Genomic DNA, 25,524 nt, shown 5'->3' on the forward strand with positions numbered 1-25,524 from the left:
TAATTCTTTCAAATTTTTGTGTGTTTAAGTAAACATAATAAATTTTTCATAATAAAATGTCGGGGGGGGTGGGTGGGGAGAATGTTACTATAAAGAAAGGAAATAATTTTTAAACATAACAGAACTTCTATCTCCGAGGAAGACCATCTTCAAAGAGATCATCTCCAAAGCCCGTTCGCTTCCTCCAGTGACACTGCAATTGCTCAAGATGTTTTCAGAACTCCTCTTTCAGTGGCAGTTTGGAAGACAAACCCTAAGTCAGTTTACTTACATTGTCATACGTTAGTTTGACAGAGGAGGGGAAGATAGAGAGGGAGACACAGAATCTGAAACAGGCTCCAGGCTCTGAGCTGTCAGCACAGAACCTGATGCCGGGCTCGAACCCACAAACTGTGAGATCGTGACCTGAGCCGAAGTCGGACGCTTAACCTCCTGAGCCACCCAGGCACCCCAATAAATAAAACTTTAAATGGTCAGTTTTTCAGTTTATAGCCTTGCAAAAGGTATACATGAGGCCAAATTTGCAATTATTCTTTTATAAAATGTGTATTTTTTAAAGTGGATTTGAAATGAAAGTCACTTATGGGGTACCTGGGTGGTTCAGTCGGTTGACCGTCCAACTCTTGATTTTGATTCAGGTCATAATCCCAGGGTCATGGGTTTGAGCCCCATGTCGGGCTCTGCACTGAGTATGGAGCCTGTTTAAGATTCTCTCTCTCCCTCTGCCCCTCTCCCCAACCCATGCTCACTCTCTCTCTCTCTCTCAAAAAAAACATTTTTTTTTCAGTATAAGTCACTTAGTTACACGTTTTAGAGTTATTTTTCTGCTACTTTGCACCAAAAAACAAAACAAAAAACAAAAAACAGAGACTGATAAGCTACAAAAGCATAAGTCAAAGGTTTTGAGCCAATGATTACTGTGCTGTTACTTTTAACCAAGCAGAAAAGCTAGAGCTTACAGTCTCAAACTTCTGCCCTTTATTTAAGTTCTTGGTCAAACTGAGGGAGACAAGAAGATTTCATGTGTTTCTGCTTCAAGCCTCTTAACACCTACTTGATATAACATAAAATCCACAAAAAACAGAGATCTTAAAATCCAGGACTGAGTTAAGTGCTCTATCCATGTTAAGTGATAATTGTGTGGTTTAGAAAAAGTAACACATTGTTCATGGGAAGACCCAATCTTTGATTCAATTTCAAGATTTAATCAAAGAAATGTGATTTCTTTTCAATAACTGCATCTATCTCGTACCACACCTCAAGTATTAAAATGAAAGATCTATGTGTCTACAAGCAAGTCTGGACTTTAAGTTTTCAGCAGCAACACCCTAAATGTTCACAAGATGGAGCTGTTACCACATGAAAGAGTAACTGAGAAGTAAAAACAAAGAGATCAGTAAATTAAAAAAAAAAGCATTACCAAATGAATAAATTACCTCAAGAAAAAAGGTAGCAAATAGGGCCAAAATGTACAAATTTGAAATCTGGTAACTATATTGAACATTTTAATGGAATAAGTGATAAATGCATATAGATCCTCAAAAACCACTACCTAATATTACAAACCTACGTAACTATAATGGAAAGCAAGTAAAGAAAGAACATTAAAGGAAAGAAAACATCTTTCTGAAAATAGTTAAGACAACTCCACTGCACAGAGGAATTCCAAAAGCCCGAAGGTTTGGTGCTTTTTATTTTTTTATTCTTTAATTTTTTGTTGTTGTTGTTGTTTAATGTTTATTTTTGAGACAGAGAGAGACAGAGTGTGAACAGGAAAGGGGCAGAGAGAGAGGGAGACACAGAATTTGAAGCAGGTTCCAAGCTCTGAGCTGTCAGTACAGAGCCCGACATGGGCCTTGAACCCATGAATTGTGAGATCATGACCTGAGCTGAAGTTGGAAGCTCAACTGACTGAGCCACCCAGGTGCCCCAGTTTGGTGCTTTTTAGGAATTAGCTAGGCCAAAAAACAGCAGGGAGGATCCTGCAAAAAGCCTCAGAGCCAAATCATTCATGTTCTCTCAATAATTAATTAATTACTGGGTGCCACTGTTGGGTGTTACTTTCCTAGGCACTGAAGACTAGCAGTGAACAGAATAAAAGCTCTTTTATTTTTTAATATTTATCTTTGAGAAAGAGAGACAGAACATAAGCTGGGCAGGGGCAGAGAGAGAGGGAGACACAGAACCCGCAGGAGGCTCCAGGCTCTGAGCTGGCAGCACAGAGCCCGACGCAGGGCTCAAACTCACAGACCTCGAGATCATGACCTGAGCTGAAGTCGGACACTTAACCAACTGAGCCACTCAGGTGCCCCATAAAAGCTCTTTGAACTCCCTCAAAGTTAGATTTCCAAATCCAGGCCTCTGCATGGAGCCCTCAGGCTACAGTGGGGCTGGGGTGCGGTGTGGGGGGTGTGTGTGGGTGGGGAGGGTGGGGTTCATAAACCTGGGGGAGGGAACTTACCTGTAAAATGAATGCTTAGCACACTTTTAAGTGTATGTAGATGCCCTAGTGAGTACTGTGCCTTTTTTTAAAGCAATGAACTTATAGGAGCTTTTAGTCATTACGTACCCCATCAATGATCACAACAGAAGGTATTAAGTATGTTGATATAAAAAGGAGGGGGTTCATTCTTGAACAGGAACTACTACTGAGGAGTAGCTCGTTTCTCCTAGAGGCTGCTACAATTCAGGGAGTTGTTCAGGTGAACAGTGATCCTTAACATTTTCAGGGCAATATAAGAAATCCAACCAATTCCACTGCTGGAAGCACTTTTACTGTTCAATTATGCATTCTAATTGGAACTCCTGTGCACTGCTGGTAGGAACGTAAAATGGTATAGCCACTGTGGAAAACCGCGGTTCCACCAAAAATAGAGTTACCATATGACCCAGCAAGTCCACTTCTGGGTATATACCCAAAGAACTGAAAGCAAGGTCTTGAAGAGGTATTTGTACACCCATGTTCATAGCAGCATTATTCACAATATCTAAACCATAGAAGCAACCCCCCAAAAAAGGAAGGAAATTCTGACACATGCTGTAACATGTGTGGACACAACTTGAGGCCATAAGTGAAATAAGCCAGTCACAAAAGGACAAATACCGTGTGATTCCACTTACATGAGGTATCTAAAGAAGTCAAATTCATACAGAAACAGAAAGTAGAAGGGTAGCCGCAAGGGGGTTGGGAGGGGGGAACGGGGAGTTCATGTTTAATGGACATGAAGTTTCAGTTTTGAAAGATGAAGCGAGTTCTGGGGCGCCTGGGTGGCTCAGTCGGTGAAGCGTCCGACTTCGGCTCAGGTCATGATCTTGCGGTTCGTGAGTTCAGGCCCCGCGTCGGGCTCTGTGCTGACAGCTCGGAGCCTGGAGCCTGTTTCAGATTCTGTGTCTCCCTCTCTCTCTGACCCTCCCCCATTCATGCTCTGTCTCTGTCTCAAAAGTAAATAAACGTTAAAAAAAAAAATTAAAAAAAAAAAAAAGATGAAGCGAGTTCTGGAGATGAAGGGTGGCAAGGGTTGCACAACAATGTGAATGTATCAATACCCCTGAAGTGTACACTTAACGATGGTTAGAACAGTCAGTCTTATGTTACGTGGATTTTACAATTAACAATTGGAAAAAATTATGCATTCTTGTATTTCCAACATTTATGCATTTAAAATACTGAGACAAGACTTTAGGGCATTTAGTACTACCCAGTTACAAATTCATGCCTTCTTTCTCTAATCCTAACTCGTTTCAACTATTACTTAGCTCAATCCTGGATTGAGAGGAGAATCTCTTCTCCACTTCTAGTCTGCTTTGATTCTAAATCCCCGCTCTGGCATCAAGCTCTCAGCTCCCTATTTATAGTTTCAGAGGAAGAAAGGGGTTAGTATCCCTAGTGGGATGATTTGGATAAGCCTGTAGGAGGCAGAAGAATGGCAAACTAGAGCTTTAGCTCTGACTTCCGAAAGGCAGAGACCTAACAATCACTCTTCCCAGCTTTATAATCATTTCATAAGAATGCCAGTGTTAAAGGTGTTCAAATTCTAAGGAGATTGGAAACTTAAGCCTAAACTAATTATATCATTCCATTAAATCAAAAAGTGTAAATAAAAATATTTTAGGGGTAGGAGACATGCAACCTATATCTTGATTAGTCTTTTACTTTCACTGATTAAACAGGAATATTTCAGTAGTATGGTGATCAGGGGTTTCATTTCCAAACCGGTTAGTTTTCTTATGGATCAAATTAGTAGTCTAAAAGTTGTTTACTAATGAACAGGCCATGGCTATTTGGTAGGCTATTATAACTAGTGTAGTTAAGTATGTGTATATAGGGAGCATTTAATTATGTCCCATCACTGAATCTTAGTAGTAAAGTTAAATGCGTCTTTATTGGGAGACCTATGAACACCTTAAGACTTATGATCAGTTTCCAACACTGGATCCAAAGCCTAGTGAATATGACATGCTATATTGCAAACTTACATAAGTGGCTTTTAAATCAACATTTTCAAGTTGAGCCACCATGTATCCCTCCAGATAACTTCAGGAACCAAGTAAATGCCAGACTTGGGAAGAAATACAAAAATCACTCTCTGATTCCATCGTCCTTCCTTTTATTTTCTGTTTTGCAGTAAAATTTGCAGAAAAACGGTGGTGGTAGAGAGGACTTTCTTCTAAATTCATCTCGAGATTACTCAACAAGCAAGAAGCTAATAAAAAACAAGGGCAGTTTTTTTTTTTTTTAACTTCTAGAACAGTTTTGTAGTATAAAATCCCTATCAGAAAAGCTCACATAATTAATAAGGAAATGTTCCACCTGCAAACAGGTACTTTTGAAAAGATGTACTAGATTTAATCCTGTCTGAGGTTATTATACCTTATTAAGTGCTCACCAAGTGACAGTGGCTCTTAATCCTTAGTTTTAGGTTTGGGCTTCAGTGTCAGTTTTTTATTACAGGATATACTCTAAACTATTAAATGCAAATGGATTCCTCCTTGTGCACTGTTGGTGGGAACGTAAATTAGTGCAGCCATTATGGAAAACAGCATGGCGGTTCCTCAAAAACACTAAAAATGATTCAATGAAATTTGCTTAAAGAGTAGATCTTAGGGGTGCCTGGGTGGCTCAGTCAGTTAAGTGTCCGACTGTGGCTCAGGTCATGATCTCACTTTTATCACTTGTCAATGAAATAATTCAGGAACCCATTTACTTTTTCTTTTTAAAAAACTTAATTTCTTCAGCTTTATTGAGGTATGATTGACAAATAATCATGTATTCAGGATGTACAATGTGAGGTTTTGGTATATGTGTACATTGTGAAATGATCCCCCTCATCAAGGAAATTAACCTCTTCATCACCTCACATATTTACTTTGTGTGTGTGGCAATACTTAAGTTCTACTCTTTTTTAAAAAAAAAAATTTTTAATGTTTATTTTTGAAAGAACGAGAGAGAGAGAGAGAGAGAGAGAGAGAGAGCGCATGAGCAGGGGAGGGGCAGAGAGAGGGAGACACAGAATCCCAAGCAGGCTGTAGGCTCTGAGCTGTCGGCACAGAGCCTGATGTGGAGCTTAGACTCACAAGCTGTGAGATCATGACCGGAGTTGAAGTCAGATGCTTAACCGACTGAGCCACCCAGGCACCCCCATGATGACGAAGAATTTTGAACATAGAACCTTTCCCAGGAAAAATGCACATTTACACCAAATCGTAGTATCACAGAGTTCACAGAACCTCAGAAACCTGTCCGTGGCCATTTGAGGGCCTCGGGGCCACCAAGAATGCCTGGACTAGAAGACTTCTGAGCCTTTCCAAAGAAAAAAAAAGCTCTTACTCATTTCCTTTGAACGCTGAGCAAAAAAAAAAAAAAAAAAAAAAAAAAAAAAAATTAAGCAAGCCTTTTTGTCTGCATTATTAAAGAGATATCTACTGTAGAAAATTTGGAACATATAAAAAGTACAAAGTAAAATGCACCTCTCCTACATATCCATAATCACTCAAGGAAGTGGAACACAGTGGTTAAAACCGCCAAGTTCTGACCCAAAATGCCGGGTTTCAAGCATGACACTACTGCTTATAAGCTCTAGTGGCTGATCCTGGACAATGGGGCTAATGAAAGAACCTAGCTTAGAGAATGACGTGATGGCCAAATGATACAATCCACAGAAGGGCTTTAGCATAGTGCCTAAGGTTACAGGAATCATTCAATAAATATCAACAATAATTTTGGGCCTTTTTAAAAATAATGATCTGTAATGAGGGTTCATCAATAAGCTCTATACACAGAATCATGGGACGTCAACATAGAATGTAATCTAAAACACCCACCAAGATGAACATGGCTCAGAGAGGAAGGAATTTGCTCAATAGCATTAAGCCAGTTAGTGGTAAAACCAAGACTAAAGTCAAGATTCCTTACTCTTAATTCAGTGATTTTTTTTTTTACCCTATAAAATAGAGCTCTGAAGGGCTAAAGAAACAATCAGTCATTGTGCTCAACATCATCATCCTATTTGGTTGGTTACTGTTTACTGAGACTTTCCTATAAAGCCAGGCATTGTGGTATGTTATATGCATATTTAATCATCCCAACTTTACCTTTTCAACGAAGTTGACAGACCACAGATATTATGGTTAGAATATCTGTTATCAAAATTTAGTCACCTGAATGCTCACTGGAGAGGGAAAAAGTAGGAGTTTATTTTTAGTTATGACATGCTGATTAAGCTTAACAGTCATCAGTTCCCATCTGTTCCCGGTTCTAACTTTGGTTTAGAAAACATGAAACCAAAGATAAACAAAACAAAAATCCAGAAAACCCATTCTATATACGTACAAAGCTAGGGAAGAAACCAGTGTTTAATTAATTCAGTGACATTTTAAAAACTTCCATTTAAGGAACTGTTTATAAAAAGAAATCGAAAATTTGAAATAAAGCAAACCCCGGAAGGAAGGAAGTAATCAAACAGGCATCTGCTTGAGTAGATCTCTTCTAAAGGGCTCAGGTACAGCGAAATAGTATCTTCAAAAAGAATGATAACATGAGTGCAGGGGGCGCTTGGCTGGCTCAGTTGGTGGAGCATGGGACTCTTGATCTTGGGGTTCTGAGTTTGAGTCTCACGTTGGGTGTAGGAATTGCTTAAAAATAAGATCTTGGAGGGGCGCCTGGGTGGCTCAGTCGGTTGAATGGCCGCCTTCGGCTCAGGTCCCAATCTCATGGTCCATGAGTTCGAGCCCCGCGTCAGGCTCTGTGCTGACAGCTCGGAGCCTGGAGCCTGTTTCGGATTCTGTGTCTCCCTCTCTCTGACCCTCCCCCGTTCATGCTCTGTCTCTGTCTCAAAAATAAATAAATGTTAAAAAAAAATAAAATAAAAAAAATAAAAATAAAATCTTGGAAAAAAATGATACACAACTGCAGAAAATATTGTTAAATTTCTGAGGCATCAACCTATTTGATTATAAGCTGAACTTTTAGAAGAGGAGAAAAAAAAATAGTTCCATATTTACATATTCTCCCAACAGTCACCTAGAAAACAAATAGAAGCCTATATTGTTAGAGCAAATATTTAACATCAACGTTTAAGATACAGAACAAAAACAATGCCAAACTTCTAAATCTAAATATCAAGTCATGATATTTGAGCACTTTAAGATTTTTTTTTTTAATTTTTTTTTAACGTTTATTTACTTTTGAGACAGAGAGAGACAGAGCATGAATGGGGGAGGGTCAGAGAGAGAGAGGGAGACACAGAATCTGAAACAGGCTCTGGGCTCTGAGCAGTCAGCACAGAGCCCAACGCGCGGCTCGAACTCACGGACCGTGAGATCATGACCTGAGCTGAAGTCGGCTGCTTAACTGACTGAGCCACCCAGGCGCCCCAAGCACTTTAAGATTTAGATAAAAGTTAATCCACCCACTATTTCACACCGTTTATGCTATGTTCTGGATTTTAAAAATTTCTCTTATCTAAAAAGTTTTATGTCAGAAGACACCCTGAGCCACAGGTATTTTTATATTTGACCCCAAAATAGACCCAGAGCAAAGGACAAAATCCAGTGAGTCCTTGCCTTTGCCTTCTTCCACCGAATGGATTTGGAAATAATCCAGGCAGGGTGCTTGAGTCACATGGATTCCCAGAACTGGCTGGCTTGATTACCTAGTGGCTGTCCACATTGAGAGGTCCTGACATAGAGCCGAATATAAGCCTTTGGGCATTTTTCCTCAGTAGAGTGGTAAGAGTTGTGTGAAAGATACATTCCCTCATTATCTCCCTTTGAATGACTGACCATATTAGAGATAAAGTCAACAACCACACACTAAAAATGTATTTACATAAACTTAATAACATTGGAACTAAAAAAAAAAAAAAAAAAAAAAAGGCACACTCTTCTGTAACCAATGGAGTTAATCAGATCTTTTATTTAGGCTATACTCCAAAATAATTTCTGTGTACCACACCCTTTTGGTATTTTGTATATACTAAACTTCCTTAAAAACAGAACAAAACAAAAGAACTCTTTCCTGCTTCTCAGACAGGAATCTGAAATGCTGAAGTTCACTGACGTCTGGACCACTAGTGAAATCCAGAGTTGTTGTAAGAGATTGTGTTTCTGAGCCAGCTCAGGGCGGTGCAAAGGCACAGTTTTCATTTGAGTGATCCAAGATTATAGCCCAAATCAGTCCCATACAAGACTCCAAGGAGTTGCAGAATAATCTGAGTGAAGATGTTTTACATAGCACCAAAATGTAGTCTCAGTTTCCTATTTTGGGGTAACTTGAAGCAGTAATAAAACTGGGCACCGCAACTATTATGAACATTCTGATCCTTGGCTAGAAAATCATAGTTTATATAATATAGAATATTGTATCAGTTACTTATAGCTATGGTCTGCATGTTTGTGTCCCCCCAAAATTCATTTGTTGAAATCCTAACCCTCAATAGTGATTGTACACTGGGTGGGACCTCTGGGAACTGTTTAAGACACAGGGGTGGAACCCTCATGAATGGCATTAGTGCCTTATAAAAGAGGCTCCAGAGAGATCCTTAGCCCTTTCTGCCACAAAAGTACATAGCTAGAAGTCCATGACCAAAAGAGGGCCCTCACCCAACCATGCTGGCACCCTGATCTCAGACCTCCAGGCTCCCTGAACTGTGAGTAAAAAATGCATGCTGTTGATAAGCTACCAGTCTATGGTATTTTGTTACAGCAGCCCAAATGGACTAAGACACTTATAAACACACACACACACACACAAAATAGCTCTAAGTCAAGAAAATATTTTTCTTCCTTAGCACATCTACATGTCAAGTGACTATCAATAAACTTTCAGTCATCATTTTATACCTCTTAACTACTCAAAATGGTGTGAGATATTACTGGAAAGTACTTTGATACGCATACTAATTACACACCAAACTGATAATCAAGTCAACCAAATGATGCCAATTCAAGAGGAAGGAAGGATCCTGCAGCTCATGCCAACTCCCAGGAAATCAGACATAACAAATTAGAGTTTCTGAATAAATACAACTTTGAGAATCCCACAGGAGAACACATGCCAATTAGAGGTCCCTCCTGTCAGCGTGGCACATAATTGACCTTAGGCTATTTGCTCTACTATCTCCTGTTGGAGCCCAGCACAAGGAAGCTCCTAGGAAGCAACACCTTGAGTTGGGATTTTCTGCCGATGCTCAAGTTGTCAGTCTGGAACTGGAGCAAATTTCCTGGTACAAGTTCGGTGAATTTGCCTATGTCTTTCTGATAGTCAAGTACAGAGAAACAGTAGGACTCAGCATATACACGGAGAAGATTTCATCTATAATGGTATTCTAGACTTGCACTGGAATGCGATGTTCGCATGTATTATGTATTGGCATTTAGCCAAGGAAAATCAACAATCTATGTGCAGTGTTTAGAACTCAAAAAAATTTGTGTTCATTGTGAATCATGCTTCCCGGTTGGACAAAAAGAATTTTTAAAGGGTTAAAAAAGCAGCAGGCATCCGTCCTTGTGTCAGTTCCTTGTGTCAGAAGTACAAACTTCTCCTACTGGGAAGGAGGCTAAAACAAGCACTGAATAAAAAAAATAACAATAACTATTTCAATTTGTAAAAATAATCCATGCTCATTGTAAAAAGATTAGAAAATATAAAAAGACAAAAATGAAAATAAAAATCAGAAAGGGTCACTAGCAATTCTTACTTCCAAAGGACCACAAACACTTTGGAATATATCGTTGTAGACATTTTTTCCTAGCAAAGTAAGATTCTTACCAACTTGTGGTCAGCCTATCAATTTGTGCTAGATTTCTTCAGCTCACTGGTGTGCATACTAACAGACACCTCTTTTTAGAAGTCTGTAGACTTAACCTTTATTAACACTGTACTTTTTTTTTTATTATACAGTTTTTTAATGTTATTTATTTTTGAGAGAGACAAAGACAGAATGCGAGTGGGTCAGGGGCAGAGAGAGAGGGAGACACAAAATCCGAAGCAGGCTCCAGGCTCGGAGCTGTCAGCACAGAGCCCGACATGGGGCCCAAACTCACGAGGTGTGACATCGTGACCTGAGCCAAAGTCAGTCACTCACCCAGGCGCCCCAACACTATTTGCATCTTAACTCTAACAGTCCACTGAAAGTACTGAATTTTCCTATAGGAAATTATATCACTGAATAATATAGTTTAATTTTTGTAAATAAAATAGTTTATTTTTGCTGTTTAATAAATATCCCACAACCCAAATTTTGTGCTGGCTACCTGGTGTATTTTATTTTATTTTTAAATGTTCATTTATTTTTTGAGAAAGTGAGAGAGAGCAGTGGAGGGGTAGAGAGAGAGAGAGAGACAGAGAGAGAGAGGAGACAGAGGATCCAAAGCAGGCTCTGCACTGACAGCAAAGAGCCTGATATGGAGCTGAACTCATAAAACATGAAATCATGACATAAGCCAACGTCACTTAACCAACTGAGCCACCTAAGCGCCCCTACCTGGTTAATTTTAAAACCACTTATGAGAAAAAATAAAAATTAAAAATAAATGAATAAAATTAAATTAAAATTAAAACATAAAATCAAATATAAAATAAAATAAAATAAAACCACTTATGAGGTACTAAGATTTAGTCCCAAGGACAGCTTTGAAACATTTGTTATCTGTTCCTCTACTCCTTCCCCAAATTATAATTGCTTCTTTAGCCAAATAATCTGGATTTAAGACTGACTTCTTAGTCAATGTACCTTGAATCTGCAGCACAATGAGGCATTTTAAGCACTTATGAAGACGTATAAGAAAATCCATATGTGGAATTAACTGATCTGAGTAAAGAGACTATGTTTAAATGGTCAGGACATCTTACCTTATCCGCATAAATTGGAACATCATGAAATGGAGATATATACTGTCCTTTTTCATTTTCTGCAAAATGAATTACAAAAAGTCGTTAGTTCTTTTGCTAATTGCATTTCCAGATGCATTAAGTACACATTTTAAAAAACACTTAAATTTTTTAGAGTCATTTTAGGCTTACCATAGGATTGAGAAAAAGATACTGCAATTTCCCATACACACCCCGTCCCCAAAATTGCATGGCCTTTCCCATTATCAACACCATTCACCAGAATAGTGAAGTAGACATTTTTTATTCCCACATGAGAAAAGCTGGTTGTATACTTTACCTTCTGGATCCCTCCAAGATTGGGTTAACTTTTAATCCTCTGCTCTCCTTAGGAGTCTAACAGATACTAACCTCTATAACAAGGGCAGGGGCTGTCTTACATACTTTTGTATCCCCAGACTCTAGCAGTGCCTGGCACACAAAAGGCTATCAAATTGTTTTGGACTGATCTTACATCACTTAACAGCTTACATAGCTAATGAAACAGTTGGGCTTGGGGGGAAGGGAAGGGACCAATTTGTTGAGTTATAAAACCATGTTGTTTTAGGCAATGTTCCAGGAAGACAGACAGATTATATTTCTTAAGGATAATCAAGTTCCAATAACCCTTTCACAGGTAATTTCTATATTCTAGAGACTTAACTACCATATCCAAAAAGCAATTTCAAAACTTTCTTACAGGGGTACCTGGGTGGCTCAGTTAAGATTCAACTTCGGCTCAGGTCATGATCTCACAGTTTGTGAGTTCGAGCCCCACGTTGGGCTCTGTGCTGACAGCTCAGAGCCTGGAGCTTGCTTTGGATTCTGTGTCTCCCTCTCTCTCTGCCTCTCCCCTGTTCACGCTCTCTCTCTCAAAAAAATAAATAAACATTAAAAAAAAAAAAAACAACAACTTCCTTACTATTCTTTAGGAAACCTAAGGGTGAACCTATACCCCTTCACATTTGAAAACCGAGGTGGAATACGAAAAACTGAGCAGTGACCAAAAATTTAAGTATTTTTTAAAATGTGTACTTAATGCATCTGGAAATGCAATTAACAAAAGAACTAATGACTTTCTGTAATTCATTTTGCAGAAAATGAAAAAGGACAGTATATATCTCCATTTCATGAGTCCCATTACAATCCCTTCACAGTCACCTGTGACTTCACAGTCCAATCCACTATCAGTTTTAAAGAGACTGACAAATATAACACTATAGAGGTAAAAAATCTTCTCCTATTAAGGAAGGGTGCTAAGAAATCTATGATTAAAAAACCTTGGGGCACCTGGGTGGCTCAGTCCGTTAAGCGTCCAACTTCGGCCCAGGTCATGATCTCACAGTTCGTGAGTTCGAGCCACGCGACGGGCTCTGTGCTCAGCTCAGAGCCGGGAGCCTATGTCCGATTCTGTGTCTCCCTCTCTCTGCACCTCCCCTGCTCGTGTGCTCTGACTCTGTCTCTCAAAAAATAAATACATGTTAAAAAACATTTTTTAAAAAAACCTTAAAATTATGTAATTACATAATCAGTTCTAATCATTGGTATTTTTTAAGTCCCAGAGAGTTCCATCTGATAAAAAATTACATTAGCCAGTGTCAAAGTCAAGGAATGGCTATGGTCTTCCACAACGGCCATCAAATTCTTGCTACCATTACGTAACCTAAGTAAAAACTGTGCAAATAAATACAGCTTGAAGTCAATTAGCCAATCATCTTTCCACCTTCAAACTTGAGAGTCACCGCTCTAAATCCCTCCTACAGAGAGATCCTAACTACAGAAAAAATAGTTCAGTGAATTATTAGTCAAAAGATCCTACACTGCCCTTATTTAAGTCCAAAATTACATAAAATGGGGAGTCCCATCCTTCCTGGATTTTACATGGTAATCTTTAGCTACACGTGTAAACCTGAGTTCACTTTCCTTTTCCTCCCGCAGCAGGTTACTTTTCGCTAGGATCTTAGTGCATTCTCTCCGTGTTCCCATTGGTCCCCTCCACCCGGCAATTTCCTGCCTGCCCTTCACACATCACCGCAAAGATTTGCTGCACCTGCCCATTTCCTTCCGAGTAAAACGGCTCTTTACAGTTAAAACAGAAACGCCTCTACTGACACATTTTCGAACGCCTTGGCTCTCTCCAGTTATCTATTCCTAGTGGCTTGGGCAGGGGGGAGGGGGGGGTGGGTAGAGATCAAGATAAAACCCGAGGTAGCTTTCTTTCCTCCACCTGCAAGACAAAAGGCGGTGGGCGAGGGAAAGCGGAGCTCCATCAGCCCGCAGCGTGCAGAGCTCTAAGTGCAGCTCCAGGTGTGGACCTGGGGTAGGTACCCCTCAGATGTCGATTCCCTGCCCAGGGGTAAAAACTTGGCACTTTCTCCCTCGTGTTTTCCAGACTGACGTCACCTGTTTGACTTGAGGGAAACAGCTTTCTGTTTCAAGAAGGCTCATTCCCAGCATCCGCGCTACAGGGGAAACCTCCGCGGGAGGGAGGGGCAGATGCGCGACCTGGCCCTCCTGGAGATGGGTTCGGTCTTCCACTGACGGCTCCTGCTCCGGGCCTCAGTTTCCCCCTCTGCAGAACGAGGGGTTGGCTCTCACCCTGCCTGGTGCCCACAGGCTGAGCTACAGTTCAGGAATTAAGGTCCTTAGGGAGTCATCCCTCCACCCTGCCCCCGTTCCTACAAATCAAGCAATCCTCTTACGCAGATTAGTTTACCTCCTGACACCTTTTCTAGAGTGACTCAGTGGTTTCCCTTCCCATCAGACGCTGCCCGAGGGCACCTGCAAAACTAGCCGGGCCCGGGGTCGGGTCCCACCGCGCGTGTGAAAGAGAAAGACCGTCCCCGCGGTCACCCTCCCCCCACCCCGTTTACCCGTTTCAAACGGGACGTGTGAAATGGGAGGGCCTGGCCGGCCCAGGGCCCGGGAAGCCCAAGGAACCCGGCCGGCGCCCGGGACAAGGGGCGGAGCGCGGGCCGACGGCGTCCGGGCAGGAGGCGAGGCGAGGCCCGGGAATGAATGGGTTGGCGGGCGGGGAGGGGTCGCGGTCCGCCGACACTCACTGAGGAAGACTCGGTACTCGGGGGTGAAAGGCGCTGCGCGCTCCTCGCTGCTGAAGCCGCTCATGGTGCGGATGACGAGCCGCAGCCGCCGCCACAGAGCCACCAGCCTGCACGCGGCGCCGACTGACAAGGAGAAAGCTTCGCGCGTGCGCACCGGGGAGACTGGACTTGAGAGTGGGGCGGGGAACGGCTTTAAGCGGCCGACCCATTCCGCGCGCAGGCGCACTCCGCCCGGCCCGCCCGGCCCCGCGCCCCGCCCCGCCGGCCCCGCCTTCGCGGACAGCCCCCCTGGCTCCTAAGTTGGGCCACGTGGCTAGCCGCGATCCCTGGCTTTGGCAGTGTTCTTTCCGCCTCCGCCCCGTGTGCTTTAGGGTTCTGTCTGACCGAGGACGGCAAAAGTCCAAGTTCTCAGCTTGCACCAGCTAGGAATGGACTAGAGAGAGACCTCTCCTTCATCGTGCACACAGGGAACTCACCTTTCTCACCTTTTCCTCTCACCGCCTCCGCACCCCCCCCACCCCCCCCCCCCACCCCCCCACCCCCCCCACCCCCCCACCCCCCCCACCCCACCCCCCCCCACCCCCACCCACCCCCGCGTCCCAGAGTAATTCCTGGTCTCAAAAGGCGTTCTGAAGTCACAGGCTTCATCAGACATGCCCAGCTTTTCATCTTAAAGGTGTGCATTTTAAGCGAATTTGAGGCATATTACTAAGCCCCTGATGACTACCAGGTGAGTAACCAGCTCCACCATTTTTTAGTGTAGGAGAGCAGGCAAATTGCTGTTAACCTTTCTGACTCAGTTTCTCATTTGGGAAGTGGAGAGTTAATAGTAACTGTTTCCTGCGTTGTTGGAATGATTAACTGAGTTGATACATGTCAAGAGTCCGAGGAAGAGGGACACCTGGGTGGCTCAGTCGGTTAAGCATCCATCCGCTCAGGTCATGATCCCCCATTTTCATGAGTTCGAGACCCACTTTGGGCTCTGAGCTGGCAGCACAGAGCCTGCTTGGGATTCTCCCTCTCCCTCTCTACCCCTCCCCCACTCGCGCTGTCTCTGTCTCAAAATAAATAAGTAAAGTTAAAAAAAATGTTTTTTAATACGTAAAAAAAGAGTCTGAGGAAGAGCCTGGCTTGTTGTAAGCACTCTGGAAGTATGACTTGTTATTTCTACCCTCCCTGGTGAAGAAGGATTTACTCTGCCCCCCTTCCTTGCTCAACCCGCCCTAGGTCCCCCAGGGACTTTTCAGATGTAAGCACTGGGAAAGTCCAGGCATGAGTTCAGAGTCCCTTGAGCACATTGCTCTCAGGCATAAGTTCTTTGGACCTTGTTTTTCAACTGTTGAGTCAGGCCAGACCCCAACAGCTAAAGTCTGATTGCCTGATTGAGGCCCCTGTGTGGTCAGTTAATTGCATCACTTCCCAAGCCTATATATTAAAAAAAAAAAAAAAAAAAAAGCATATTTCAAAATCCAAATTATAAATTAGGAACTGACCATTCACTATTTGATTATATAATAATGAGTAGTTCTTTTTTTAAAAGTTTGTTTATTTTTGAGAGAAAGGGAGGGAGAGCAAGGGAAGGGCAGAGAGAGGGAGAGAAACCCAAGCAAGTTCCCCATTGTCAGGCGAGGAGCCTGTTGTGGGGCTCAAACCCGTGAACTGGGTGATCATGACCTGAGCCAAAACCAAAAGTCAGATGCTTAACCGACTGAGCAACCCAGGCATCCCCATAATAATAAGTATTTCAAAGAATGCCTAGTGTGATGAGCTGGGTTTCTTTAAATGAGCTTGTTTTTCTGGGGCATTAAAGAGATAATGTGCTTTAAAGACATTTTGATTTAAACTTTTTATTTCAAAACAATGTCTACTATATAAAATGAGATGCCCCCTGTATTAAATGAAAACCCAATAAGATAGTTCTCTGATTAGTTAGGAAGAGTGTCCCTCCCTTGTCTCCATCCAGACTCCCATTAATTTTTAGAAGTTCACGCACGATTCATTGACCTTTCGAACAGTACACCACACTGTTCTACTGTAGGTGGAGCACAGGGCAGGAAAAAAAATAGAGCAGTAATTTAGTCAGTAATATATCGTATTGCTGGAAGTTAAAGGAATCTCTGCAGAGTGAGCACTAAGGATTAAGTTCAGAGAGTTTCTTAAGGGGATGCTTTTTGGTTGAGTTGCTCTATCAGTTTTCTGCCTTTGAGCACAGGAACTAGCTTTCTTGGAAAAAAAACCCCAAATCCCCTCTGCGACCGACTTAGGAACAGACAGAAATGAGGCAATAGTGGACCACATACACTTTCCCTTTTGCCTCCTGCCAGCTCAGAACAAGATAACAAAGCCTTGCTGACCTCTGGACTTGCACATTAACTCTTGTTTCATTGAGTGTATTTAGAAAGTCCATCAGTACCAACTCCCATAAAATGCCAAGCCCCGGCTTTGCTGGGACACAAGTCAGTGCTTGGTAACTTTCCCTTGCAGGCAATGGTGGTGAGATCCACAAGCCCAACTGGATATTGCTCTGTTTCTCTTGTCTCCCTGGGACCTAGCACAGTACCTGGCCTAGAGTAGATGTTTAATGAATCTATGCCCGGTTAATGGATAGAGGAAGTAATGAAAAGGAGGCGGGCAATACCTTCTTGAATTCATTAGTTTGACAAAGGATAACAAGTGTTGTCAAACATTATCTTTCTTGCTCTGTAACTCCACTGGCACTTCTTTTCAGTCTGTATCCTGTTCTCTTTGCTGTGGTTGACCTTGTTGGGGGCCTCCAGTTTTCTGAGGCACTCTCTTCTTTGGCTTATGACCGCATTCTCTTCTGACATCTCTCTGACTTATCTGGCCATTCATTTCTCATTTTCCCCCTTAGCTTCATATCCGTCTCTTCGTCTTAATCATCATTGTCTTTCTTACTTCTCATGTTCTCTCTAGAGATACCCTCTCCCTAGATTATCTCATGTATGTATTTGGTGTCGACTACCACCTACAGGACCTATACATCCTATAACATAAAAACTTTCTATTTTTTTTTTTATTTTACTCATGTATTTTGAGAGACGGAGCACATGCGAGACACAGAGGGAGAGAGGGAATCCAAAACGAGATCATGACCTGAGCCAAAATCAAAAGTTGGATGCTCTGCTGACTGAGCCACTCAGGTGCCGCCCCCCCACCCCCGCCGCCCATAACATGAAAACTTACAAATCTACAACTAAGTTTTATTTAACACTTTTTGTGGTCATCGTCTGTGCTAGGTGTTAGAGATGTAGCACTTAGAAAGACATGGTCTTGACCCTCAAAGAAGTCATAGTCCAAAGAGAAGACAGACTTCAACAAATAATTACAATAAATGCAGATAAGTTGAGTGATAGAGGAAGTACAGGGCATTGCATTATGGGAGCAGAGAACCCCTGCAAGGAAGTGACCCTTAACCTATGACCTGAAGGATAAGAAGGGGTTAATGAAATGAAGAAGACAAAGCAGAAGCTAGAAAGGGATTATTAACAGAGGAGACCAGAGAAGTAGGTCAGGGTTGAATGGCAGAGGGCCTTGGAAGGCACAACATAGGGTTGGAACTTTTTTCTAAAAGCAATGGGCAACTTAAGAGTTTTAGCAAGAAAATGACAAGATCAGGATTGCTTTAGAAAGTGGCTCTGTTAGCAGCTTGGAGCCTAGATGGAAGTTTTAAGACTAGAGGCAGAGAGACCAACAAGGAGGCTGCTGCAGTGGCCCAGGTTAAATAAAGATGCAGACCATGCCCTGAACTTGAGTGGCAAAAGAAAAGAGCAGTGACAGAGCTGTGTTTAAGGTAAAATCAATGGAATTGATCATTGGTTGGATAGAGTGGAAGAGAGAGACTGATTGCTTGAAAAGGGAATGCGGGGCTCCTGGGTGTCTCGGTCAGTTAAGCGTCCGCCTCTTGGTTTCGGCTTAGGTCATGATCTCATGGTTTCGGGGTTGGAGCCCTGCATCGGGCTCCGCACTGGCAATGTGGAGCCTGTGTCAGATTCTCTCTCTCCCTCTCTCTCTGCCCCTTCCCGCCCCTCAAATAAATAAACTTATTAACCTCAAAGACACTATGCTAAGGAAATAAGCCAGTCACAAAAGGACAAGTATGTGATTCCACTTATATAAAGTACCTAGAGTCGTCAAATTCACAGACACAGGAAGAGAAATGGTCGTTGTCAGGGCCTGGGCCAAAGAAGGAATGGGGAGATGTTGTTTAATGTTGTTTCATGGATATGGAGTTTCAGTTTGGGAAGAAGAAAGTTCTAGAGATGAATGCTAGCGATGGCTGCACAACAGTGTGAACATTCTTAATGCTACTGGGGTGTATCCTTAAAAACGGTTACAACGCTCAAAAAAGAAAAAAAAAAACCCAAAAATGATACAGTCAAACATGTCTTCCTTTTTTGAAAAATCTCACAAAGTTTGAGACCTCTGTGATCAATAGTTACTCCAAAATGTATGCATCGGATGGTGTATCAGCGAGTCTGAAATTAGACAAAAGGGCTCAAAATGTTGAAATTAGAGGGACTTTAATGCAGGGAATCAGCTGAGAAGCCAAATACAGGTTAGCGACCGCAGGGAGCCACCAGCATCAGGCTAGAGGGACTCGGCAAGAGGATGAGGCAGAGTCAGCCAGAGGGACGAGCACAGGGCCCATCCTCAGGAGCAGGAAGCCCCGTGGGCCTGCCTACCAGGAGACCAAGTTGATGCTGGAGAGACTGCCTGCGGCAAAAAAGGAAGGAGAGACACGGTTTTCCCCTCCTCACATCTTCTAGTCTCCCGCCAGTGTTTCCCATTGGTTGGGCCCACACGTGAGCCGTATTACTAGCCAGTGTTGACTAGTTTTTGCCCCTGTGACAGACACTATGAAACATCTCAGTTTGCTTACGAGAACGACCATTTATTTCTTGTTCGAGTTTCTTGGTGGTGATAGGAGTCACCTGTGGCTTTGCCCTACATGTCGTCTCATTGGCAGCCTGAGACTGAAGTAACATCCCCCAGTTTACCCCAACAAGACCAAGCAGAGGGGAAAAAGAACTGTTGAAACCACACAGGGGCTCTTAACCTTTTGCTTCGAAATGCTGTGTGTCACTTCCACTCACATTCAGTCGGCTAAAGCAAGTCACGTGACCTTGCCTGATGCCAATGTCTTCTGGAAATACACTCCTCTAGCTGACAATGCAAACAGGTAGCCACGTCTCAGGCTGTCTGATTCTCCTACAGGGAGAGAAGCAAATAAATAGTAAAAATAATAGTCCCTTATCACAGTTGACCTTCCTGGTCATAAATAATCATTTCTCTCTTTTTTTGCATGAGAAAAACATACCCACTCTTCCTGCGAAGAGTGACACCCAAAAGTTTCAACCAGTCATGACATCAAGCTCAAAGCTCACTATCTCGTCTCTGTATTATGTCCAGACAGGGGTCCTCTTAATCTAGACACTAACGAGCAAACAAACGTTATCTACAGCTCCCCCCCACAAAATCTATACCTTATATGAAATGGTTGAACCAAGACTGAACAAACACTTCTATTCATTGAAAGGAAAACCGAGAGACTCACAACCATCATTGGTTCTTAGAATTCCAAAATCCTGCAGGGGAGAGGAAACATTCCTTGATTAACTTCCATTTCAGGTCCCTGGGAGTAGCCCCTGCTCTTCATAATTTTTGGCTTCTTGTGAGGTGAGCAGCTTTCTCAGCTTCCTTCCTGCCTACAGAAATTTTGGAGCCCCAATGTTGGTCTCCAGCAATCATATCTTTTAACCCAAGCTGACATGTCTTGGCTGCGCACCTCTCTTTGAACCTTGAATAGCATTTTACCTGATTCGAGTCAGCTCTATTTGCAAATTACCGTACCTATAAAGACATACCTCTTTCTCTAGGCGTAATTGCCAAGGTAAATTGAATTTACCAAGCTGCCATTGGAGAGCCATGCTCTTAGTCTACTAAGAGCCGCTTTATCCAACAAAGGACTTACTGGGAGCCACTGCTCATGCCCTTGATCTGGCCTCTGTCCCAAGACTGCGGTGGTTGTTTTTTTGTTGTTTTTTTGTTTTGTTTTGTTTAAGTTTATTTATTTATTTTCAGAAGGAGAGAGAATCCTCAGCAGGCTCTGCAGTGTCATCACAGGGCCCGATGTGGGGCTTGATCTCACGAACCACAAGATCATGACCTGAGCTGAAATTGAGAGTCAGACGCTTAACTGACTTAACCACTCGGGCGCCCCCCAAAACTGAGTTTTAATCTCTGCTGACAAAACAGCCAATTCTTTTCTGAGCTCATCTCATTCTTGTAGTAGCCTGTCAAATGCAGCTAAAAACAACCAAAACAGATAACAATCTGTTTCCCAACTTTTTTGCCTAAACCCACAAGCTACTTGGTACACAATCTGCCTTCTAAATGACCAAAGTCTACACCACTTGGTGCCCGCTGCTAGGACCCAAAGCCAATGGCACCTATTTAAGCGCAGCATTCTGTAACTTGCACCAATTATTCTGTTAGTCAGCTTTTTCTAGATAATGTGGTGTTAACAGACAGCCCTTCCCCTCTCCCTAAAATCTCACTACATTCATTTCTTCCTCAGATTACATATCAGGGCTACAGATTGGCTTTGGCTCTGCTCCAGGTATGTATTATTCTGGGGTCCTGCCTGAGGGAGCAGCTCTTATCTTGGTCTCCTGGTAAAGGAAGGAGAGAAACAGGACCACATCGTGGCTCCTAAAGCTTCTGGTCAGAGTTGATATTGAACTTCTGTTTACTTTCCATTGGCCAAAGCAGGGCATGTAGCCAGGTCTGACGCCAAGGGCACAGAGAAGTGTACTTATCTGCAGGGAGGCGCTGTAAGGCACTTGGTAATAAAGGGTTTTGTACTCCTGTTTCAGAGAAGAGAGTGAATAATTGGGAACAATAATATAATCTTATGTTCCTCTGACACAGGAGTTTGGGAAACCTAGTCTCTGGGGGTTTACTGGCCCCTGCCCCCTGCCCACAACAAACACAGCAGGGACCCAGGATAGCAACAGAGCTGGATAAGGAGGCAGCTTGCAGTTACATTTGCATAGTCCATCATATAAGACAGAGGAAAAAAATGTCCAGAATTGTCAGTAACAAATCACGAAGAAAATCTTACAGAGATTTTGGGGGGTGAGTAGAGACAAAAGTCCAGGTTGAAAAGTCCAGTGAGTGGTTAGAGGACTTAGAACTCAGGAGAGAAAGGAAGGTTGGCTGAAGTCATTGATTTAAAGCCAACTGAAAATGACACCACCCAGAAGAAATATATATAGTAATGAAATACAGGTTTTTAAATTTTTATTTTTATCACAAAAAATTGTTTAGTGTTTATTTATTTTTGAGAGTGAGAGAGACAGAGCACAAGCAGGGGAGGGACAAGGAAAGAGAGGGAGACACGGAATCTGAAACAGGCTCCAGGCTCTGAGCTGTCAGCACAGAGCCCGATGTGAGGCTCGAACTCAGGAACGGTGAGATTATGACCTGAGCCGAAGACAGATGCTTAACCGACTGAGCCACCCAGGCTCCCCTTTATTTATTTATTTTTAAAAGGTGTATTTATTTAGTATTTTGAGAGAGAGAGAGAGAGAGAGAGGGCGAGCAGGGGAGCGGCAGAGACAGAGGGAGAGAGAGAATCCCAAGCAGGCTCCATGCTGTCAGTGCAGAGCCTGATGCAGGCTTGAACTCACAAACCTCCAGACCATGATCTGAGCTGAAGTGGGAAGCTTAACAGACTGAGTCACCCAGGCCACCCTACGTTTTTTTTTTTTTTTAAAGCAGAGGGCCTAGACCAGAACCTCGGGGAATCTCAATATTTCAGGGATGGGTGGCAGAAGAAGTGCCAAGCAAGGGTCAAAGAAGGAATGGCAGAGAGAGAGGAGACAAAAACAAGACGTGTGGTGTCTTGGAAGCCAGAGAAAGAAATGGGGTTTTAAGAAGAAGGGGATGAGGGGGCGCCTGGGTGGCTTGGTCAGTTACGCGTCCGACTTCGGCTCAGGGCATGATCTCACGGTTCATGGGATGGAGCCCTGTCCTGGGCTGCTGTGCCGACAGCATGGAGCCTGCTTGGGATTCTCTCTCTCCTTCTCTCTGCTCCTCCCCTGCTCGCATGTGTTCTCTCTTTCAAAATACATAAGTAAACTTTTTTTTTTTTTTTTAAAGAAGGGGGTGATCAACTATATAGCTGCCTTCTCGATTTCTCAGCTTGGCTGGTACATGAGCATCTCATATTCACCAAGTCCAAAAATGAGCCTCCCATTGTTTCTCTTGAGCCCTCTCTCTCAGTTAACAGCACCTGAACTACGCAGTTATTCTACCGAGAAGTTCCTCCTAGCCCATTTCCTGGTTAAGGTCTGTAGCAGTCTCCGGTGATCGCCCACCCAACACCTGTTCACTCCCCTTTCTCCTTCCCAACAGGGCTCTGTTTTTCAGACCTGCATCTGCCCACCCCTGTGTGGCCATGTGGTTTGGGAAATGAGGTGCCGTCCCATAGTCAGGGGAAGGTCTAATTGATCAGTGGTTCTGTTCCCCTTGCTAATGACCAGACTGGTGGTACATATGTGACAAAATGCTACCAATGCAATCTAAGGGGTAGGGTCTTCTGACAAGGGTTCTCTTGCTTCTGTGAGATACTCTTGGCTTCCTTTACGCCTTGTCATGGAATTTGCTAGCCACACCTGTCTTACAATCTGGAGGGGAGAGGGGCTGCAGGTAACACGAATATACCCAAGATGAAGATGCCAAGTGAAAAAATCTTGGGTCTTGATGTCACTGAGCTGCTGACTTAATTAACCCTGGGCCTTTCCTGCGTTAGGTATTCTTATGAAAAGATAACAAATTGACCTCACTAACAGTTTAATGTGCTATGTAAGGTAATAAATTGACTTTGTTGTATTTAAAACAGTATGATTCAGAGTATTATGTTTCTTGTGGGCAACACAATATGATTCAGAGTATTATGTTTCTTGTGGGCAACACAATATGATTCAGAGTATTATGTTTCTTGTGGGCAACACAATATGATTCAGAGTATTATGTTTCTTGTGGGCTTCTGAAAGACTTTCTAATGGATACAACTTCCCATCAATCTGTCATTCCCTCCCCCAGATTAACTAGATTGGAGATCGACTCTCAGTTCCAGAGATGGGCCTTGATTTGTCTAAATCAATCATTGTAATCCTATCCCCTTTAAATGTTTGTTTTTTTTTTTAATGTTTATTGATTTTTGAGAGAGAAAGAGAGACTGAGCATGAGCCAGGGAGGGGGAGAGAGAGGGAGACACAGAATCCAAAGCAGGCTCCAGGCTCCGAGCTGTCGGCACAGAGCCCGACATGGGGCTCAAACTCACAAACCACAAGATCATGACCTGAGTTGAAGTCAGATGTCACCAAGGCGCCCCAAATCCTATCCCCTTTAACTGTTCTAGAACCCCATCAAAGAACATGAGATTCAGAACCTGGCCACAGGGACTGGTTCAGCAATGGATACCTGACCTAATATGAACCAATATAAGTTTCCTGCCTCCGTCTGAGAAGTTACTTTGTTCTCTTAGGAGAAAGTCATGAGGAGAGATATTCCTTCTCTCTCTCAATGTAAACAAGAAAGAATACAGCTCTGATTGCTGGTAGCGGCCTCCTGTACCACGAGGGAAGCCAGACTGAGGGCCAAGTTCACAGTGTAGATGGCAGAGCAGCTGAATGGAGACCATGTGGTCCTTGGGGACACATTGTTGAGCTTCTGGATCCACCAGTCATCTGCACTAACTTGCACACCTTTACTTTAAGCTGGTTACTGGCAACTAAAAGTATCTCACAGAACGATGGCCCACCCTCCCACATCCGAGCAGTTATCAGATAATATTGAATTGATCTCGCAAACATCTCATGAACTTGCCATCTCTTCTCCATTCCTCCTGCCTCAGCCAGTCCCAGGGTATCTCCCCTGGGTTCCCGCAAATACCTCCTGCCTCACTGGTCTCCAGCTTCCTCCCCCTCCAAGTCACTCTCTCCTGCTGCCAGTATAAGCTTTAACGGGTGAAGATCTTAGCGCATTGCTTCCCTGCTTCAAACCCTCCTCTCCACCCGGCTGTCTCTAGTTCAGTCTTTAAGACGTATTTCAAGCCTCTTACAGGAGTTCTTTTCTGATGCACCTCAGGCTGTCCCATTGCTTCTTTGGCCAACCGTGGTATCCCATTGTAAAAAGCACTATAGTGCATTACAGTTTTTCTCTTTTCTATCTCTGCCTACTGAACTGTGAGAGGTCATGTTCCCAGAGTCCACAGACACTAGGCTTGTGGAGCATACACTTGCTGGAATGAAGTTTTATCTAAACTTGTCACGTAGGCATCAAAGTAGGAAGCTAACCAAGTAAGTAACTCGGTGAAGTGTCAAGAACACTGGATTGGAACACACACAGAACCTGGAGCTTTGTTTTGACTTCTTCCACTTACAAGACACGGGAACCTCAAGGAAATGCCTTGGTCTCTATGCAACTCAGTTTCCCATCTGTAAAACGGGAATACCGCAATCGTGTCGGTGATGACATAGCCCGCTGTCTACCTATGTTGAAGGGATGGCTATTTGCCTGGAAACTTCATTCACAGTAAAGACGCAAGAGAGGGAAAGCTACTAATGCGATGGAAAGTAGAAAGTAAACACTCACCTCTTTTTCATAATGAGTTTATTTTACATAATTTATAGCATAGGTAACATCGTTTTCCAAAGACACGGACCAGAGGAGAGCGAAGGGGTGATTTTGATCATCAGAGGTGGCTTCGAAGGACCGCCAGACAGCACTGTGAATGAACAAAATATGCTACGTAAAATACTCTTCCTTGGGGGTGGTCAAAACATGGAAATGTAGATTGCTCTGTCGCTAAAACAGCTTGACTTTGGCTGTTCTAACCTCCCCGCAGAGAGGAAGACAGAGCCGGGTGGGGAGTGATTACTCCTCAAACAGAGAGTGATTTAACACCACCACTGGCTATGTGACAGATAAACTAATTTGCCCAAATCACTAAGCTTGGGTTTTTCCACCCACATTAATTTGGTTGCTTGCACACGACAACAGCAG

The 25,524-nt window shown here is 43.0% G+C and overlaps 1 protein-coding gene across 1 annotated transcript in view; it reads right to left on the minus strand.

Annotated features, from left to right (window-relative positions):
- Nucleotides 1–14,600, minus strand: part of PPA1 (inorganic pyrophosphatase 1) — a 30,358-nt gene extending 15,758 nt beyond the window's left edge. Inside the window, exons 1-2 of the mRNA XM_042908540.1 lie at nucleotides 14,431–14,600; nucleotides 11,351–11,409 (exon numbers count right to left, since the gene is read on the minus strand). Coding sequence (XP_042764474.1) covers nucleotides 11,351–11,409; nucleotides 14,431–14,494 — 123 coding nt within the window. The 5' untranslated portion in view covers nucleotides 14,495–14,600. The remainder of the gene's footprint in view (nucleotides 1–11,350; nucleotides 11,410–14,430) is intronic.
- Between the last annotated feature and the right edge of the window lie 10,924 nt (nucleotides 14,601–25,524).

The sequence above is a fragment of the Panthera leo genome, chromosome D2 (assembly GCF_018350215.1).
Source record: "Panthera leo isolate Ple1 chromosome D2, P.leo_Ple1_pat1.1, whole genome shotgun sequence".
NCBI classification, from domain to species: domain Eukaryota; kingdom Metazoa; phylum Chordata; class Mammalia; order Carnivora; family Felidae; genus Panthera; species Panthera leo.